Here is an 18,551-nt window from a genome sequence, read left to right on the forward strand (position 1 = left end):
CGACAGATCCTGGTCTTCCTTCGAACTAGTTTCTGAATCCCTGGTCCATAATCTCTGCCTCAAATTGAAATCCTGCAACTGTACCTTGGATCCATTCCCCGCATACCTTTACGAGAACACTCCCCCTCAGGCCATCTCATCTCTTACCATTCTCATAAATTCCGCCCTCCATTCGGGTCTATTCTCCCCAGAAATGGGCCATATCTCCTTAACCCCACTACTGAAAAAACCTGATCTAGACCCCTCTACACCTTCCAGCTACCGCCCAATAGCAAATATTCCTCTCCTTACCAAGATGCTAGAATCCATCATATCCACTCAACTATCTTCCTACCTTGAAAAATTCACCATTCTTCTACCCTACCAATACGGCTTCCGTCCCAACTTCAGCACCGAATCCCTTCTGACCTCCTTAATCTCAAAAGTTCAACATCTCCATTCTCGCAACAAGTTCGCCGTCCTTTTTCAATTCGACCTCTCTGCAGCTTTTGATGTCGTCCATCATGATATCCTAATTTACTAACTCACCGAGATAGGCATTAACTCCACAGTTCTTGACTGGTTCTCGAAATTCTTACGCACCCACTCCTACAAAGTCAACATGAAGGGCACTTCTTCCTCCCCCTGGAACCCAATATGTGGAGTCCCACAAGGCTCACCTCTCTCTCCTATCCCTCTTCAACATTTACATGTCCTCCCTTAAACTCCTCCATCTTTCCCCACTTGAAACACTTTACACTTACGCAGATGACATCTTTGTTCTCTTCGAGACTGACCGGAACCTCATCAACCTCTCTGTGAACATATCCTCATCTATATCGAACCTTCAATCCTGGGCCCACACCATGCAGATGAAACTGATACGAATCCAAAACAAAACTTCTCTGGCTCGGCCCAAAACTGGACCAACTGCCCACCTCCAACCCACTGTCCTTTAGCCCCACGCTGCATCTTGAATACTCAAGTAAAATTCTGGGAGTCATCATTGACTCTACACTTTCCTTCAATGATCACCTCAACTCCCTAATAAAAAAATGTTTCTTCAGCCTTCACATACTAAGGAAAGTGAGAACCTGTTTCCATCAAAAACACTTTGCCGTCCTTGTCCAATCCACCATCCTTTCCAGACTGGACTATTGCAACTCTATCTACCCTAAGCCTAACAAAGAAAAACCTTCAAAGACTCCAGCAGATTCAAAATGCCGCTGCTAAGCTTATCTTCGCAAAAAGCAAATTCGACCACGTCTCACCACTTTTGTCCAAGCTCCACTGGCTCCCAATAATCTCTAGAGTCCACTTCAAATGTGCCTGCCTTACTTTCAAGATCCTACACGGCATTCTGCCCCCTTTTATTCCTCTTTCTTGGAATTCCTCTAACCCCAATTCCACCAGATCTACCCAAAAACTGAAACTTTCCTTTCCCTCTCGAAAAGGCGTTTCCCTTGTAGGAAAACTAGGTTCCTCCCTCCCTTTCAGAATCACTGAGCTCTGGAACAATCTTACCTCCCCTCTTAGGAATCTGAGCTCCCTCCAAATCTTCCGTAAACATCTGAAAACCTGGTTATTTTCAAAAATGTAATTCTTCCTCTCTCTGGTTACTTTGTCCTAAATTTTCTCTTCATTTTGTCTTTTCCTTTCACTGGAGTTCCTTTTTACCCTAACCCTTGTTAACCATGTCGAGCTTTGCGAATGTAGAGATGATGCAGTATACAAACCCAAGGTTTAGTTTAGTTTAGTTTAGGTATTCTAGGGATTGCATGGGCATCAGATGGCTCTTCCTGAAGCTGACAATCCAGCCCAAGGATTTCAGTACCCGGAGCACCTTTTCCACTGTAGAAGGCCCCTCTGCCAACGAGGGCACTTTGATCAACCAGTCGTCCAGATATGGGTGAACTTGAAAACTCATCGTCTTCAGATGAGCTGCTACTACCATCATTACTTTGGTGAACGTCCAGGGTGCTGTTGCCAGGCCAAAAGGCAGAGCTGAATGCTGATCCAGAGAAGGGGTGGGATCGTGTCAGAAGGTGTGTGCTACCGAGGTCGACAGCTAAAGCAGGCCAGCGATCCTCAGCAGGCTGCTCTGAAGAGACCAGGCAAAGGCAGACACATGTGAAGAGCAGCAGCAGCCACTGCCGGCTGGCCAGAGGAGATCAGGAAGCCGGGCTGGAGGGAGGGTAGGAATGGCAGGCCAAATATGAAGGTGAGACTGGGAAGAAGGGGGAAAAATGCAGGCCTTCGGGACAGGGGCGGGCCCTGGTATAGAAGTACCCAGAGGGAGAGAAGGAGGGGTCCAGACGTGCATGTGCCGAACTGAGGAGGAGTGAGGGGAGAATAAGGATACAGACATTTAGGGACACAAATGGGGATACTGCAGGGAACAGAGTGACCAAGAAAATGCTAAATCAGGGGTGGGTGAAGAATGACAAATGGAGAGATGGAGTAAGGACACTGAGTAGATACTGGACATGTGAGAGGGGAAGCAGGGAGGAAAGGGAAAGATGCTCAATGGAGAGGGGTAAAAGAGGAAATGCTGAACAAAGGAAGGGAGGGATATAAAGAGAGGATAAAAAGAAAGGGAATATGTTTGCTTGGAGGGAGATTGGGGTGGAGTGAGGAAGAAATAAAACAGAGGAGAGGGAGAGAGATGGTGGGCAACGGGAGGGAGGGAAGGAACAGAAAGAGAGAGAAGTTGGACACAAGGAATGGTGTGGAGGAGGATAAAGATACTGGATAGGAGGGTAGTTGGGAAGAGAAACGGAGAGATGATGGACCCTGGGGTGGTGGCGAAGGAGGGAGAGATGCAGGATGAAAGGGAAGTTGATAAACGGACAGATAGTGGATCTGGTAGGGTCCATTGCTGCAGCTGCAAATATGGACATGAAAAAAAGGAAAGATGCCAGACTTCCGGGGGAGGGAAGGGGAGGACAGAGATGGAGGATGGATGGTTAGCACGGAGAAACAAGAAAACGACAAATGGGCAGAAGACCCTGGCAAACAAGTTATAAGAAGACAACCAGAGCCTGGAACCAACAAAAGGTAGAAAAAATAATTTTATTTTCTGTTTTGTGATTACAATATTTATTTTGTTTACACCACAGAGCCGGTGTGGGGTTGGAGATGTTGTAACCCTATATTTCTGCTAAGACTAAGCCTTAGTCACTTAGGGGTTCTTTTATTAAGGTGCGCATTTAGGGTGCGCTAAATCGGCCAGTGTACCTTAATAAAAGGACCCCTAAGTATCTTAATTAAAAATTCAGCCTGCGACTTATGCTTTTTTTCAGATTTCAGCCCCTTATGTGATTGAGTTTGACACCCCTGGACTAGAGAATGACACCGTGGCTGTCAAAGCAGCTCCTGATTGGTGTAACCCGACTTTAGTACAGGAAGAAGTAGTTGGCGCATACCATGAGTTATTTCCTTCACTCGCCGGCACTCCAGCTGTCCTCTCCTGCCTCCCCAGGCGAAAAACCATATTCACAGTTTTTTTATATTCGCGGGGGTTCTTGGAATAGCCAAAAATCATCGCCTGCTCAAAAGAAGGCGGTAGCGGCTAGCGCGCATGGCAATTTAGCGCATGCTATTCCGCGTGTTAAGGCCCTAGCGCGCTTTTGTAAAAGGATCCCTTTGTAAGCCTTTAATACAAGATTATATTGTCATTAAATGACTTAATAAATATTTTTGATTGGAAATATATAAATATACTTGTGTAATTTCTGAATTTGGAGCATCAGTTTAAACAGGATAGTAGTTCATTACTGTTTACTCCTCTGTTTGTAGGAATCCTCTTTAATTCTTCTGTATGCAGTTTGTTGTAATGGCCTTTGAGTAATAAACAAGTTATATTATTATGGACTACAACACACTAATTGAATCCATTGTGGGCATTTGACATCGCTTAAAGAGGAGACTAAAAGTGGTCTAGTAAAAACAGGAACTTTATTTTTAATAATCCACTCAACTTGCCAACCAACTTGTCTTATTTATATTAACATTCTATATCGCATGCAGTTTACCAAACATATATAATAAAATATATTACAGGTTCACAATACTTTATCTGAAATATTCAGGACCATGGACATTGTAGATTTTAGAATTTTTCAGGCTTTGGAATTATGTCACCAGTGGCTGTAGCAATTTATATTCGTTACCTGCTGCAGCCCTGGAAGCTTCTGTCTGCCACATCCTGCATTGCTGACATCACTTCCTCTTTCCTTCATGGATGAACACAACAGTGTGCAATGAATATGAATAGCTGTAGCCACCAGTGGTATATCAGTGTAAGGTAAGATGAAAAAACTGAATTACCATCAATGTAGAGTAAAGTCTTTAAAGTGACTTTAGGGCCAGGTTTCACTTTTGATGTTAAAAGTTTGGGGTTTTTTTTTTTTTTTTTTTTAGTAATGCAATAACGTCGCAAACAATTTTGGTTTTGGAGCTTTTCAATTTTTAGAGTTTCAGATAAAGGATCTTATACATGTACCAATTTACCTTTCCCACGACAGAATCCTACAGATAGAAATACCTTTTATCTCAGGAATATAAGTACATCTCATGTTTTTGTACCTTTCAGTGCTTCCATAATGGACTGGATATTCTCAGACCACAGCTGAGCATTGATTGTGGTGTAAATCCCTGGATAATCTCTCTGCCAGATCCTCTGCCCTACTGACCAAATCCCACCCAGCTCAGAGTTTGCCTGTAAAAAAATGAACAAGAGAATTATAGGCTTTTCTCCATTCCATTGCTATCCATTATAGATACATGCACACATTCTCTTGAATGAGAGCATTTTTAGTCATAAATAAAGGCAAAACATTATACCTACTGCCTTCAGTCTTGTGAGATGCCACAAAATTAACACATTAGCAAAACTAGCTGACTTCCTGTTGGAAAGAGTTTAACTTACCAGCACTTTGCCAAAAAACAGATGCTTTCTCTTGCAGGAATACTGTGTAGAAGTTTTCACATATTAAATCATATTCCCAACAATTGGAAAGACAACAGTCAGCTTAGTTGGGAAAGGCTAGTTTTAAAATAGCAAGAGCAAGATAAGAGAAGGCTATGCAAAATTTTCCACTAGCCAAATTTGTGAGTAATTTTGTTCAGCAGAAGCTCTCAATTAAAAAATCAATTATAAAATAATAAAATTTGGAGCCCATTGACTAAATTTGTAAAAACATAATAATGTATTTTCATCTTACTTTTTTTTGGTTAATCAATCTTTGCACATCCAGGGGGGTGGGGAGTTGGTTGGAGAGGAGAAAATATTGATAGTGATAATTAGGTAACTTGATTTTTTTTTTTTTTTTTTTTAAATGAAAGTGTTTATTAAGGTAGACACACCCAAAGAACAGTAACATCAAAAATATACAACAGCAAGGAGAAAACACCAAAGGTATTACCAGCAAGATGCACAATAGCAATATCCCCAACTATACAAACACAAGCTAAAAAACTACCCACAATACAGCGAAATCCCCCCCTCCACACACACACACACACACAGGGACAAAGCACATACCACAAAACAGAAAGAAGGATAAAGGGGCTCCACACACCAACTCAATGAAAGAAAGAGGTAGAAGATCACCCGGACTCAAAACCCCCCTGGACCCAAGCTCAACACCCAATTCCAGCCCCACTATCAACCCTTACAAAATGGACTCCCGAAAGCGGCGCCAAATACGAGCATAACCATGTCGTTTACCATGCTGCAGAGCCGTCAGCTGGTAAAGAAGCTGCCAGGTGAGCAAGCGTTGCTCCACCAGTTGCCACGTGGGGGGTCGCGCCTGATTCCAAAAGGAGGCCAAGGCCAACCGGGCAGCAGTGAAAGCCAAGTTACAAAACAGGGAGTCACCCCAATCAAGATCCAAGCGGTGCCAATACAAAAGGGCATGTCGCCAGTCCATCGGGACCCGTGTACCCAAGATCCGAGAGACACGAGTAAACACATCAACCCAAAAACCACGCACACGCTCACACGTCCACCACATGTGAAGATAAGTACCCACCTCACCACAACCCCGCCAATAAAAGCCCCTCGCCTCCCCTCGCCAGCGAGCCATAGCCTGAGGGGTGTAGTACCAGCGGAAAAGAACCTTATACCCATTTTCAATCAAAAAGGCCGCAATACCCGCCGAAGAAACCTCTCTCCAAATGTCCTCCCAAGTGTCCAGAGAAATAGCAGACTCCCAGTCACCCTCCCAGGCAGTCATATAGGGTAGGTGAGCATCCCCCCGAACATTAAGACACCGATACAAAGCAGACAAAGCACCTTTCCAAAGTACCAGACCCAACAACAACTCAAAGGGAGTCTTACCACCCCGCAGATCCCTCACCACTCCCGAGGTTTGAAGATAATGAATGGCTTGCAAATAAGGGAAAAAATCACTATCAGGTAAAGCATAACGGCCCTGTAGTTCCGTGAAGGTCCGTATCTGGCCTAAAACCGAATCCCACATTGACCCACACAGACCAGATCTCGGGTTTCCCAACCAGCAAACACTCCCTCTCCTCGTCCAGGGGTATACCAAGAATGACATCTCCCCAACAATAAACCCCTCCGAACCATATTCCAAACTCGTAAGGATGTATCCACCGAGGTCAGAACACTATCAATCCTCGCCCTCCCAGGCACCCAAGGTCGATGCAACAACGGCACTCCAGCAGAGAAACTCCGCTCAATCACCGCCCACGGTTTCGGAACCTGTGCCTGCCATTCCAAAAGGGCACACAGCTGAGCAGCCTGATAATACTTCACCACATTGGGAACCGCTAACCCCTCATCACTCCGACCCAAATAGAGGACCCTCCTACCCACCCGAGCTCTCTGTCCCGCCCAGATAAAATCAAAAAATATTCTGTTGCACCTCTTCCAACGACTGTCTACTCACCCAAAGCGGCAAAACTTGAAATAAAAAGAGAAGACGAGGCAGTATCATCATTTTGACAATCTCCACCCTACCCAGCCACAAAAAATATTGATCACGCCAGCCAGACAAGTCCTGTCGAATACGACGAAATAACGGGGGGAAATTAAGAGCATAGATATCAACTCCCGGCGGGCCAAAATAAACCCCAAGATACCGCAAAGAATGCTGAACCCAACGAAACGAAAACCTACCCCGAAGAAAAGCCACCCTACCGAGAGATAAATTAACATTAAGGAGCTCGGATTTCCCAACATTAATGCGAACCCCCAAAAGCATCCAGCTCCTGCAAAATAGCTGGTAAAGAACCCTCGGGATCTTCCACTGTAAATAGAAGATCGTCCGCAAATAGGGTCAACTTACAATCCCCACCCGGTATAGTAACCCCCCTAATGTCCCTATTCGCCCATACCCGCTGCGCCAAGGGTTCTACCATCAGGGCAAAGAGGAGCAGAGAGAGAGGGCACCCCTGGCGCGTACCGCGCGCTAATGAGAAAGTATCAGAATAACCCCCATTCACCTTGATACAGCTAATAGGAAAAGTATAGAGGATTCGAATCCATTCCCGCATTCGAGGGCTCAAACCGATAGAGTCCAGAACCCGAAACAAAAAAGGCCAGGAGACCCTACCGAAGGCCTTCTCCACGTCTACGGACAAAAAGACCATCTCCCATGCTCGGCCCCTGGCCCTTTCGAACAGATTATAAACCCGACGGGTATTATCGCCCACTTGCCGACCTACCACGAAGCCCGATTGGTCTGGATGTATCAACCGGGGAATCCAACTTATCAACCTATCCACCAATATCCGCGTAAATATTTTAGTATCCACCCCCAATAAAGAAATCGGTCGATAAGAAGCACACTGAAGCGGATCTTTCCCTTCCTTCGCCAAGACCGTAACCCCTGCTAAGCGCATAAAATAAGGAAGCATGCTGTTCCCCGTCAGAGAATTGAGAAAGCGCAACAGAGGAAGCAGCAAAAGATCCTGAAAGCACTTATAATACCGGACAGTAAAGCCATCCAGCCCCGGCGACTTTCCCAGTTTCATAGAGCGCAACACCCCTCGAGCTTCAATCAGTGTTAGAGGATGGTCCAACCGGTCAACATCCCCCTCTGCGATCTTAGGCAGCTCCGCCGAAGCTAAATAGCCATCCAGGTCCAATTGAGCCCTCTCCGGAGTATAGAGGTGGGAATAAAACTCCACAAAGCATGCTCGGATATCATCATCCGACCTCAATAACTCTCCAGAAGCGGCCCGGACTGAGAGAATCTGGTTGCGCGTTTGGCGTACTTTCAAACGATGAGCGACCAATCTGCTAGCTTTATTGGAGAATTCAAAATATCTCTGTTGCAAAAGCTGCAAGTTAAAGCGCAATCGCTCCAAGTTTAAAGCCTGTAGATCACGTCGAGCCTGGATCAGCCGCCGTCGCAACTCCCCATCTCAAGGCTGGCGCTTATGCAAACCCTCTAACCGACCAATTATACGCAATAATGTAGCAATAGCCTCCCACCGTTGACGCTGCCGTGCAGAGGCCAGAGCAATTAACCTACCCCGTAGGGTAGCCTTCAACCCCTCCCATACAGCCTCCATCGAAGCCCCACACTCCAAATTCAGCTCTAAGTACTCTTGTAACCACCCCTCTATCTGCACGACCACCTCTGGGTCATCCAAGAGACTGTCATTAAAACGCCAAAATTTCCGACCCGAACCATCCCCCTCCCCCACAAACCGCACCCAGACAGGAGCATGATCCGACCACGTAATCAGTTCAATCCCCGCCAACTCCACCCGACGTAGCAACCCACGCTCAACCAAGACATAATCAATTCTAGAGTAGGAGGCATGCGTTCTAGAAAAATAGGTAAAATCCCTATCCAACGGATGTAACCAACACAGCTATCAACAACATTCAAAGCAGTAAGCACCTCCCGCAACAACTTACGATCCCGTCTCCCATACTGATCCGCCCTCCCCGAGTTATCTAGATGAGGAGTCACAGTAAGATTAAAACCCCCACCCATAATTAAAGCACCTCCCTTAAACCGGAGAATCCGAGGCACCAACTCACTATAGAACGCCCCCTGACCCTCATTAGGGGCATATAGATTGACAAGGGAGTACAAACACCCCTCTATCAGTGCCTCAAGCATAATATACCTGCCCCGAGGGTCACTGACCACCCTCTGAACCTCACAACGAATCCCCTTACCAATAAGAATCCCTACCCCACCCCTCTTAGAGGAACCCACCCGGGAAGCCCAAAAAGCTTGGGGGAATCGAGAATCTTTGACAAGGTGCTCATGGGTTTGCAACAAATGCATTTCTTGAACAAAACAAATAGCAGCTTTCAACCTAAGCAGCTCCCGATAAAATGCCCTCCGCTTATTAGGGGAATTGAGACCCCGGATATTATAGGAAACCAACCTAAACCCCCCCATAAACCAAAGAAGACACAGTCGGAGATAACCCCATCCACACAAATACGTCCCCATGTCCCCCAACCCCCCCTCCACCCCCCTATCCCCAGAGTGAGAGCCCGCAGACCTCTCACAAACATACAAGGAAGTGAACAATCTCCTGTGCCCTAGACTCAAACACCCACAACCAAACACCAATCAGCACCGCCACATACACTACAGTTCCAAAATCCAATCCCAGCAACCCAAAACCCATCAAAATCCAATCCCAGCTCCAACCCACAACCCTGCATACATACATACCTCAGTCTCAACCCCAAACCACCCCTCACCCCACTTTCAAGATCCAGGCCAAAGAGGACTCCCCCCCAGATCATCAAACAGAATCAAAGATTCACAGTCTCAGGGGGGAAGTCCAAAGACACCCCAGCATCAGGAAAAATCTCCAGAAAGAGTGGGGTGAGTAGGCAACACAGAAACAGGCAGCAGCCATCAGTCCTCAGGGAAGGCCATGCGAAGAGGATACGGTCGCCAGGGGTGGGGGTCCCCCCCCACGGCCCCCTCGGTTACCACGCTCCACTCGCTGCCATCGGTAAGAGGCCGGATTTCCAGTACTGCTGGAAGCAGCCCTCGCTGGCGGATCAGGCTAGTCCGGAATCTCAATTCCCGCAGCAAGAGGCGGGCCTCACGCACTGTAGTAACTTTAGTATGGACACCATTAATAGAAATGACCACCCCAAATGGATAGGTCCAGTGGTAGCGCAAATTGCTGCGTTGCAGAGCCTTGGTCACCTCCCGGAAAGCACGACGTTTCTGTAGCGTGCTGGCAGCCAAGTCCTGATAGAACTCCAGGCGATGGCCAGACCACCGTGCCCAGCTCCCGAGCTCTGCGCAATATCTGTTCCTTGAGCACAAAGCTCTGAAGACACAACACAAGGTCCTTAGGTTGGTCAGTGGCTCGGGGCCCCAAAGCCCTGTGCGCCCGCTCGAGGCCCGGCTCCAAAGTGTCATTTTGGAGCAACCAGCGGATCAGATTAATGGTGGTAGTACGAACATCCTTATACTCTGGCAGATCAGATAGGCCCCGCACCCGCAAATTGTTACGCCGGGTGCGGTTCTCCAGATCCTCCATTTTATCCTGAAGCAGTTGATAATCAGCGGAAGTGCTTTCCAACGAGCGCTGCACTCCAGTCACCTTCTCCTCACAGCTGTCCAGACGCATTTCAACCACCTTAACACGCGTGCCCACCTCCACCAGGTCCACGCGAAGCTCCTGCACCGCTTCCCGAACTTGCACTGCAACCGCAGAGATCTCGGACTTCACTTCCGAAATCCATCTCTGCATATCAGCTTTCGTCAGCGGGTCCGGTGATGAGCGCTCTGGGGCCGGCTCGCAAATCATGTCAGCAACAATTGCAATAGCGCCGCTCAAACTCGCCGCCTCACTGCTGCTTGTCTCCAGTACAGCGCTACTACGTGCGCTCCGGCCCAGCGCCTGTTCCATCGTGCACTGCCCTGTTTTATCGCCCGGAATCTTCTTACGGGTTGCCATGCTGTCCCCACACCCTTCACGCACCACTCAACAGCAGGGAAAAGAAGATCCAGCCCAATTACACAGCCAAAAGGCTAAAATAGCTCTGGGCCCGAACGGAGCTCCTCGATCAAGCTCCCATTCGTATCAGTGACGTCACTTCCTCTTCGGTAACTTGATTTTTTCATTTATATTATATATTGGTTAATGTGTTATTAATATCGGGGGTCACATGATGAGTTTGCCTGGATAAGACGTGCTTTCCTGAGCTCCCCGACCTCGAGTCCCCTAAACTCGGCTAAACGATCTTAATTTCGCGGCTGGGGGGCTCCTGCCTGCGACGGACCCTCCCTTTGGGTCGGGGGAGCAGTACAGAACCCTGCGAGGTAGCGGGTGCCTGGCATGCCGGTTAAAACCGCGCGGACCCTGAAACATAAGTCGGTTTTGCCTGGGGCTAAGATGGCGGCGTCTCTGACCCCCCCTGCGGCTCCGGCTCAGTGGGGAGAGTGGGCTCAGGAGATATCGCGGATGGTGACAGCTGCCCTGGAGGATCGCCTGCATAAGTTACAATCGGCAGTGGAGGGCTTTAATGAGCGCTTTGATGCCCATAGTACCCGGCTGGCGGCAGTGGAGTAGCGGGTTTCGGATGGGGAGGACGCGGCCGTCCGGGAGCGCAACAGCGTATCCATCCTCCAGGCTCAGGTGGCCACCCTGACTAGCCGGCTTGATGATCATGAAAATCGCCAGCGGAGAAATAATTTAAGGGTGGTGGGTCTGCCGGAGATGCGAGCTGATCAAGATCTTTATGCCTTCTTCAAGTCTGGCTCCCTAAGCAGCTGGGGCTGGAGCCGCCGGTGGCTGGCTTTTTGTGCGAGCGGGCGCACCGCCTGGGGCAACGACCGGAGGATAACAACCGCACCAGACCTGCGATTGCCAGATATATCAATTGGAGGGAGAAGGAGCTTGTCCTCCAAGCTTACCGGAGGGCTGGGACGCTGGCATATGAGGGGAAGAAGCTGCTGCTTTTCAATGATTATTCTACCCACGTGGCTTCCCTTCACAAAGAAATGGCGCCTCTCTGCTCAGCCCTCCATCGAAGAGGAGTGCGCTTTGCGCTGGTCTACCCGGCGTCCCTGCGGGTCTGGAGGGAGGGGAAACCCCATACATTTCCGGACCGGGCGGCTGCTCAGAGCTATTTGGACTCGTTGCCTGCGGAGGTCGCCGGGGGAGATCTGGCGGCTGTTTGATCTGCCTGCTCTGCCTGCTTTTGCTGTTAGCCCTGTTGGCTGTTTCTTCTGCTGTGGAGCGGCTGTCTGCAATCCACGTTTGAGTGCCGGTGATCTTCTTCCTCTAGAACGTACTGCTGGTCCCCGGAGGCCTGCGTTTTCCCCCCCTTGAGACTGGGCTCTTTGACATTTGCTGGCTATAGCGGGGAACTTGGAGGGGCCTGGAGAATCGGCCGGGCTCTGTTCTGCTGTGGGCTCCGAGGGCTGGACTTTCTCCGGTGGTATACGGAGATCCATCCTCCTTTTTTCCTGGGGCTGCTGCCTTATCCTGTCGGACTGTAAGTGGGGATTTCCCCTCTCCGGGGGTGGGTGGCTACTTCTGGTGTTTTGGGCTATGCCTTTCCTGCTGTAGATCCCGGGACTGCCTGAGAGCTGTTTGCTATTCAGCTGGGGTTGCCTTTTTTCGAAGATACTTTGACTGTTTGGCTACTGTGGGGGACTCTGGGTCGGGGAATGTTCAGTAGAAGGTTTTGGGTTGCTCCTGTTTTTGGGAGCACAGGTCACTGTTGTTTTCTTATTATTTTTCTTTTTTTGTTTGGGGGGGGTTTGGGGGTGCCTTGGGGGAAGGTTCCCTCGGGGGGAGGGGGCAGGGTGGTCCTTCCTTCTATCCTTTTGGCTGGGGGAGCTTTGGGGATGGCTTTGGGGCAGTCTTCTGTGGGGGGGAAGGATTTGGGGGGAGGGGGGAGGGGGAGGGGTGGGTGGGGGAGTGGATGTTGTGTTTGCTTGTGGGTTGGTATGGATGTTGTGCGGATGGATAGCTGAGTGGGTTGAGTGTGGGAGGATGCTGCATTTCTGGGGGGGGGGGGGCTGTACCTGATTCCTTGCTTTACGCTCCCTTTTAGAGGGTTCAGGTTCCTGTGTCTTTGGATGGGTGGCCTGGCTGGGGGGCTGCTTGTCGTTAGTAGTTCATTGTCTCTTGTAGTTTTACCGGGGGTTTTTTTTTCCTAATGACTAAGTTGACTGTCGCTACCCTAAATGTGGATGGGATTCACTCTCCTATTAAGAGAAAGAAGATCTTGAATTGGTTCCGCAAGAGGGGGACTGATATCGCCTTTGTGCAAGAAACCCACCTTTCCGCTGCAGAGCATCTTAAGCTGCGGAGGGATTGGGTGGGCGAGGTATGCTTGTCTTCCTTTGGAACCCGGAAGCGGGGGGTGGCCATCCTTATCCATAAACAATTGCCCTTCCATATTCATAAAGTTCTCCAAGACCGGGATGGCCGATATGTACTTGTCTTGGGGGAATTGTGGGGGCATAAGTGGTTGTTGTGTAATCTGTATGCTCCTAATGTGTATAATCATAAATTATTTTCAGCCTTGCTTGCCAAGATAGCTATGTACCCCGATTACCAACTGTTGATAGGGGGAGACTTCAACATCACTGTGGATCCTGCTTTGGACTGCTGCCCGGCAAAGAGGGGGACGGGGGGATCACGGAGCCAAAGGGGGAAATTTTTTAATTAGCCAGTTGCAGGTGTTGGACATTTGGAGGATTTTGCATCCCATGGAACGCACCTATACTTTTTATTCCCATCCCCACAATGTATATGCTAGATTGGATTATCTGTTGCTATCGCCCTCTCTGCTCCCCCGGGTGTCGGGGATCACTATAGCAGAGGTTCCATTGTCGGATCATGCGCCGGTTGTCCTGGAGCTGCGGTTTGCGCCGGAACCCAAGGAACATCATCGGAAATTTCCATGTTACCTTTATAGAGATCTTGATTTTCATAAATACCTTCGAGAACAGTGGTTGGAGTATAGTTCTCATAATAATACTGAGGATGTTCATCCGGTGACCTACTGGGAGGCCTCGAAGGCGGTTTTGCGGGGGTTCATTATTGCTTATCTTTCTCGCAAGCGGAAAGCATTGGATGCGGAGTTACTGACTCTATCGGGGGAGCTTCGACAGTTGCGGGTCAGGCATAGTGCTTCGCTTTCGGTGCATGACAAAACTCGCTTGCTGGACGTCCGGCGGCAGATAGATACTATCTTGACGCAACGGGCTTCTCGGGATATTTATTTCCAGCGGTATAAGTTGTACGCTTGGGGGGGTAAGACGGGGAAACTGTTGGCGAATTTGGTCCGGCCTCCGCGCACTCGGCAGGTTATTCTGTCCATCAGGGACTCGAAGGGTACTTGCTACACGCAGGAACGGCAGATTCAACAGCAATTCGTCCACTTTTACAAATCCTTGTATGCTCAGAGATCGTTCTCGGATGCTGATAGGGAAGCTTTCTTTCAAGGGCTCCAGCTACCTCGGCTAACTGCAGCTCAGCTGGAGCACTTGAATGCCCCATTTAGTTCCGACGAAGTACAGCTGGGTATTAAGCAGCTTAAATTGACTAAGGCCCCGGGCCCGGATGGGTATGGCTCTGAGTATTACAAGATTCTGTCGGATCTGATCTCTCTGGCATTGGCGGGGGCGTTCAACGCGCTCTCTGAGACTCGGGGACTCCTAATATGGCCCACGTCGTATTGTTGCCTAAGCCTGGCAAGGACCCGGCCCAGGTGGGTTCTTATCGGCCTATTTCCCTTCTTAACCAGGATGCTAAACTTTTTGCTGCACTCTTGGCGAGGAGATTGAATGCCTTTTTGCCGCTTTTGATCCATGAGGATCAGGCAGGTTTTGTGCCGGGCCGCTATGCTTCGTTGAATCTGGTCAGGGCTCTGATGGCCCTTCATTCCAGGCGTGGTTTGGAGGGTGAATCAGCTATTGTAGGCCTGGATATGGAGAAGGCCTTTGATAGTATCTCGTGGCAGTATCTCTTCTGGGTTCTGCGTCAATTTGGCATAGAGGGGTCTATTCATCAGTGGATTAGTAGCTTGTATATACAGCCGCAGGCCAGACTTTTGGTCAATGGTCAGTTTACTGCACCATTTGCTTTGGGACGAAGGACGCGACAGGGCTGCCCGTTGTCCCCTTTACTTTTTGTGTTGGCTATTGAACCGCTGGCTGCTCGAATTCGGGGGGATTGGACTATTCAGGGTATTTGTATTGGGGGTCTGGAGAGTCGCATTAACCTCTTTGCTGATGATATTCTTCTTTATTTGGATCAGCCCCGTCGGGATCTGGGCCGGGTCTTTGCTTTGGTCCGCTCCTTTGGTGACCTTTCGGGGTTGCAGGTTAACTGTGATAAGTCTGAACTCCTTCCCTTGCAGTCCACCCGGGTAGAGCCCTGGCATGCGAGCCTTGAAATTCCACCGGTGAAGAGGCTGATGCGTTACCTTGGTGTATATTTAAGTCCGGATCTTAAGCTTTTGTACCGCCATAATGTAACCCGTCATTTGGAGGCGATTCAGAAATTGTGTGATAAATGGAGAGACCTTCCGCTGGGTCTCTCGGGTCGGGTGGCGTTGAAAAAGATGGTCCTCCTCCTCAAAATTTTGTATCCGTTGCAGGCGGTGCCGATTTGGGTTACTGCTAAAGATGTGCGCCTGCTTGATCGATCCTCTCTTCCTTCATTTGGCGTCATAAGAGGGCCCGGATTAGCTATGTCACTTTGGCGTTGGATAAATGTAGGGGGAGTTTGAATCTGCCTGATCTTCGCTATTATAATGTCGCCGCTTTGTTTCGCTTCATCCATGAAGGTTGGTCGGGTTGTTATAGATTTTCGTCTCAGGCCTGGGTGGAGTCCTGGTGTGCTCCGCACTCAGTTCTGTCTCTTCTGCACGTTTCGTTGTTGTTAGTCCCGGGAGGTGGGGCTAAGTTTGCGTATCTTCTTCCCGTACGGCGAGTGTGGTGGTGGTGGAGGAGGCGGCAGGGGAAGACTCCGGCCGCTTCTCTTTTCTTACAGTTGTATGGTAATGCTGACTTTCCCCCGGGAGTGGGTCATGCTTGGTTTCGGCAGTGGGAGCAGAGAGGGGGTAGGACTCTTCAGGATATCCTTGCCGTGGGGGGGGGGGGTCATTTTCCCTCTTTTGCCCAGTTGCAGTCCCATTGGCATTTGCCTCGGACTCATTTCTGGGCTTACCTTCAGGCACGGCATTATTACTTGTCCCTTGCTCGTCGCTGGGGGGATGCTTGGTTCTGTGGTCCCTTGGATGTACAATTTTTTCAGGTATCTCCGGCCTCTAATAAATTATCTACCTGGTATCGGATCCTGAAGAACGCTTCCGATCTGGGCCCTATTGATCGGCTGGCGTCCCAGTGGCAGACCGAGCTTGGCACTACTCTGGACCAAAAGGCTTTTCTTGATCTCTTTGCCACTGTGCACGCCTTGGGGGGTTCCACGGACTTCCGGGAAATGCAATTTAAAATTTTGCATCGGGCTTATATTTCCCGGGTTAGGGGAGCTCGTATGGGCCTTTGGGAGGCAGCGGTTTGCACCAAATGCAATCGTTTCTTAGGTACCCTAACTCATCATTTTTTGGAATGCCCTTCTGAATTGTGGCTGCACGTTCTTCCTTTTTTGAAGCGTATTCTCCGGAGGGCTGTGCCCTGGTCTTATGGGTTTCTGCTCTTGGGAGATCAACGTGAATTGATTGAGGGGGGGCTCACCCTTTCCCAGCGCAGGGTTCTCTACATGGCTGTCTTGGTGGTCAAAAAGCTTCTGTTGCAACACTGGGTGGATGTTTCTGTGGCTTCCTTTCCCCAATGGAAGACTCGTTTGGAGGAGGTGGGGCGGTACGAGCTTCAACGTATCCCTCGCGCTGGGACTTTGGCCCACCGCTGCTATCGAGATCTGTGGCAGCGGGTGTTGAGGGTTTGTTCCAGCATGGAGACAGTGGGTACGGCTGCCTCACCTTGAGTTTTCATATAGAGGGGGCTGTTGTTCTATATGTCGTTCCTTATGTCCTTTTGTTTTCGCTTTCCTGGGTAGCTGCATCGGTGTGTGTGTGGGAGTGATTTTTTGGGGGTGTGGATGTCTGGCAATTCGAGTGTGGTGTGTTTGTTGTGGATGGTGATGAGGGTTTGGGAATTGGGTGTGTCTGTTTGGCGGGGTTTAATATTTCAAAATGTCAATTGTGATGGGCAGCCACCCATGGGGGTCTTGTATTGAGCACCATTTGCTGTCATTATCTTTTGTACTACTTTTGGCTGCTTTGTTCTCTGCTTGTTCTGCTCATGGTTGTATGTTCCTTTGCAATTGTTAATAAAGATAAATACAAAAAAAAAAAAGTGTTATTAATATCTGCAAAAAACTGAAATTATTGAACGATAGTTATGTTACCTATATAGATAATAGTGTAATGTATGTAATACCTACTGTTCTTTTATTTGTATGACACTGTTTTTGATTAAAAATTAATAAAGAATTAAAAATAAAAAAAATCAATCTTAAAAGATTTGGGAAATTTTAACTCCCTCTTCTACAAAGCCGCAGGGCAACAGCCCTGAAGCCCCTTAAATCTCTATGGGCTTTGGGGCCATTACCACGCGGCTCTGTAGAAAAGGGGGTAAATGTTTACCACCTTAATAGTAATATATTAATAACATTTATGTCTGTCTTAACAGGACACTGGTGAGATCATGTGAGCAAGCAATTCAACCTGTGTGAAGAAAGTGGGAGTCATGAAGCCCTGAAGAAATGGTTGTATACCGTGAAGCGTTGGCTAGGGAACAGGACGCCACTTAAAAGTTGTATAACACAGTTGTTAATGTTGCTATATAACAGCGGTCTCAAGCACGCGACCCCCCCAGGACTATTTTGCGGCCCGCGATCTGTCCTCTTCACTTCACAAGTTTTCCGATTGTGGAGAGGACAATCACGTACAGACCGCAAGTGCTGTAAATGACTTGCGTCGGAGGGAATGTCAGCAAACAGCCTCTTGGTGGCGCTGTGCTTCTCTCAGTCTCAGCCCTCTCCGCCCACTTTGGCTTGCATCTCTAGGCGGCATTAGTGGCTTCCGGGTTGCGCTGTGCATCTCGCGATCTCAGCCTCCTTCTGCTCCCTCTCAGCCCGGATCCGGAGCGCACGGCTCACTCTGCCCTGCAGCACAGCTCACCCACAAGCACCGGAACCAAGCAACGAGGCATCTCAGGCTGTAGTGGCAATTGCAGTGAAGGGCTGTAGGCCTTTGGCAAATATGTGAAAAATGTGTTTCTTTGGAAATTGCAATTATCTATCCCACAGAAAATTTTTTTTAACCCCCCTATGATTTCTCCTGTGGTGGTGTTTCTTCACATTGGCCTATGTCAGTGGTTGGCAAACTGCGGCTCTTTAGCCACTTCAGTGCAGCTCAAGGCTCACCTAAAGCAGGGGTCCCCAACATGCTTCCCTTCTCACTGCCCTCCCCCAAGTCACCGCCATTGGGGAACAGGCTGCCACCACAGCCGGTGAATAGGCTACCACCGCCACCATCGGGGAATAGGCTAACACTGCCGCAATCAGGGAACAGGCTGGCACCGAGTTCTTAGCTCTCCCTGATTATCTTCCCCAGA

At 48.9% G+C, this 18,551-nt stretch overlaps 1 protein-coding gene across 5 annotated transcripts in view; it reads right to left on the bottom strand.

The window, feature by feature from the left end:
• Positions 1 to 18,551, bottom strand: part of COPS8 (COP9 signalosome subunit 8) — a 430,770-nt gene that overhangs the window by 138,298 nt on the left and 273,921 nt on the right. For all 5 annotated transcript variants that reach the window (XM_033944267.1, XM_033944269.1, XM_033944270.1 and 2 more), the window contains one exon: positions 4,567 to 4,699. In XM_033944267.1, coding sequence (XP_033800158.1) covers positions 4,567 to 4,699 — 133 coding nt within the window. The remainder of the gene's footprint in view (positions 1 to 4,566; positions 4,700 to 18,551) is intronic.

Source organism: Geotrypetes seraphini, chromosome 5, assembly GCF_902459505.1.
Source record: "Geotrypetes seraphini chromosome 5, aGeoSer1.1, whole genome shotgun sequence".
Taxonomy (NCBI): domain Eukaryota; kingdom Metazoa; phylum Chordata; class Amphibia; order Gymnophiona; family Dermophiidae; genus Geotrypetes; species Geotrypetes seraphini.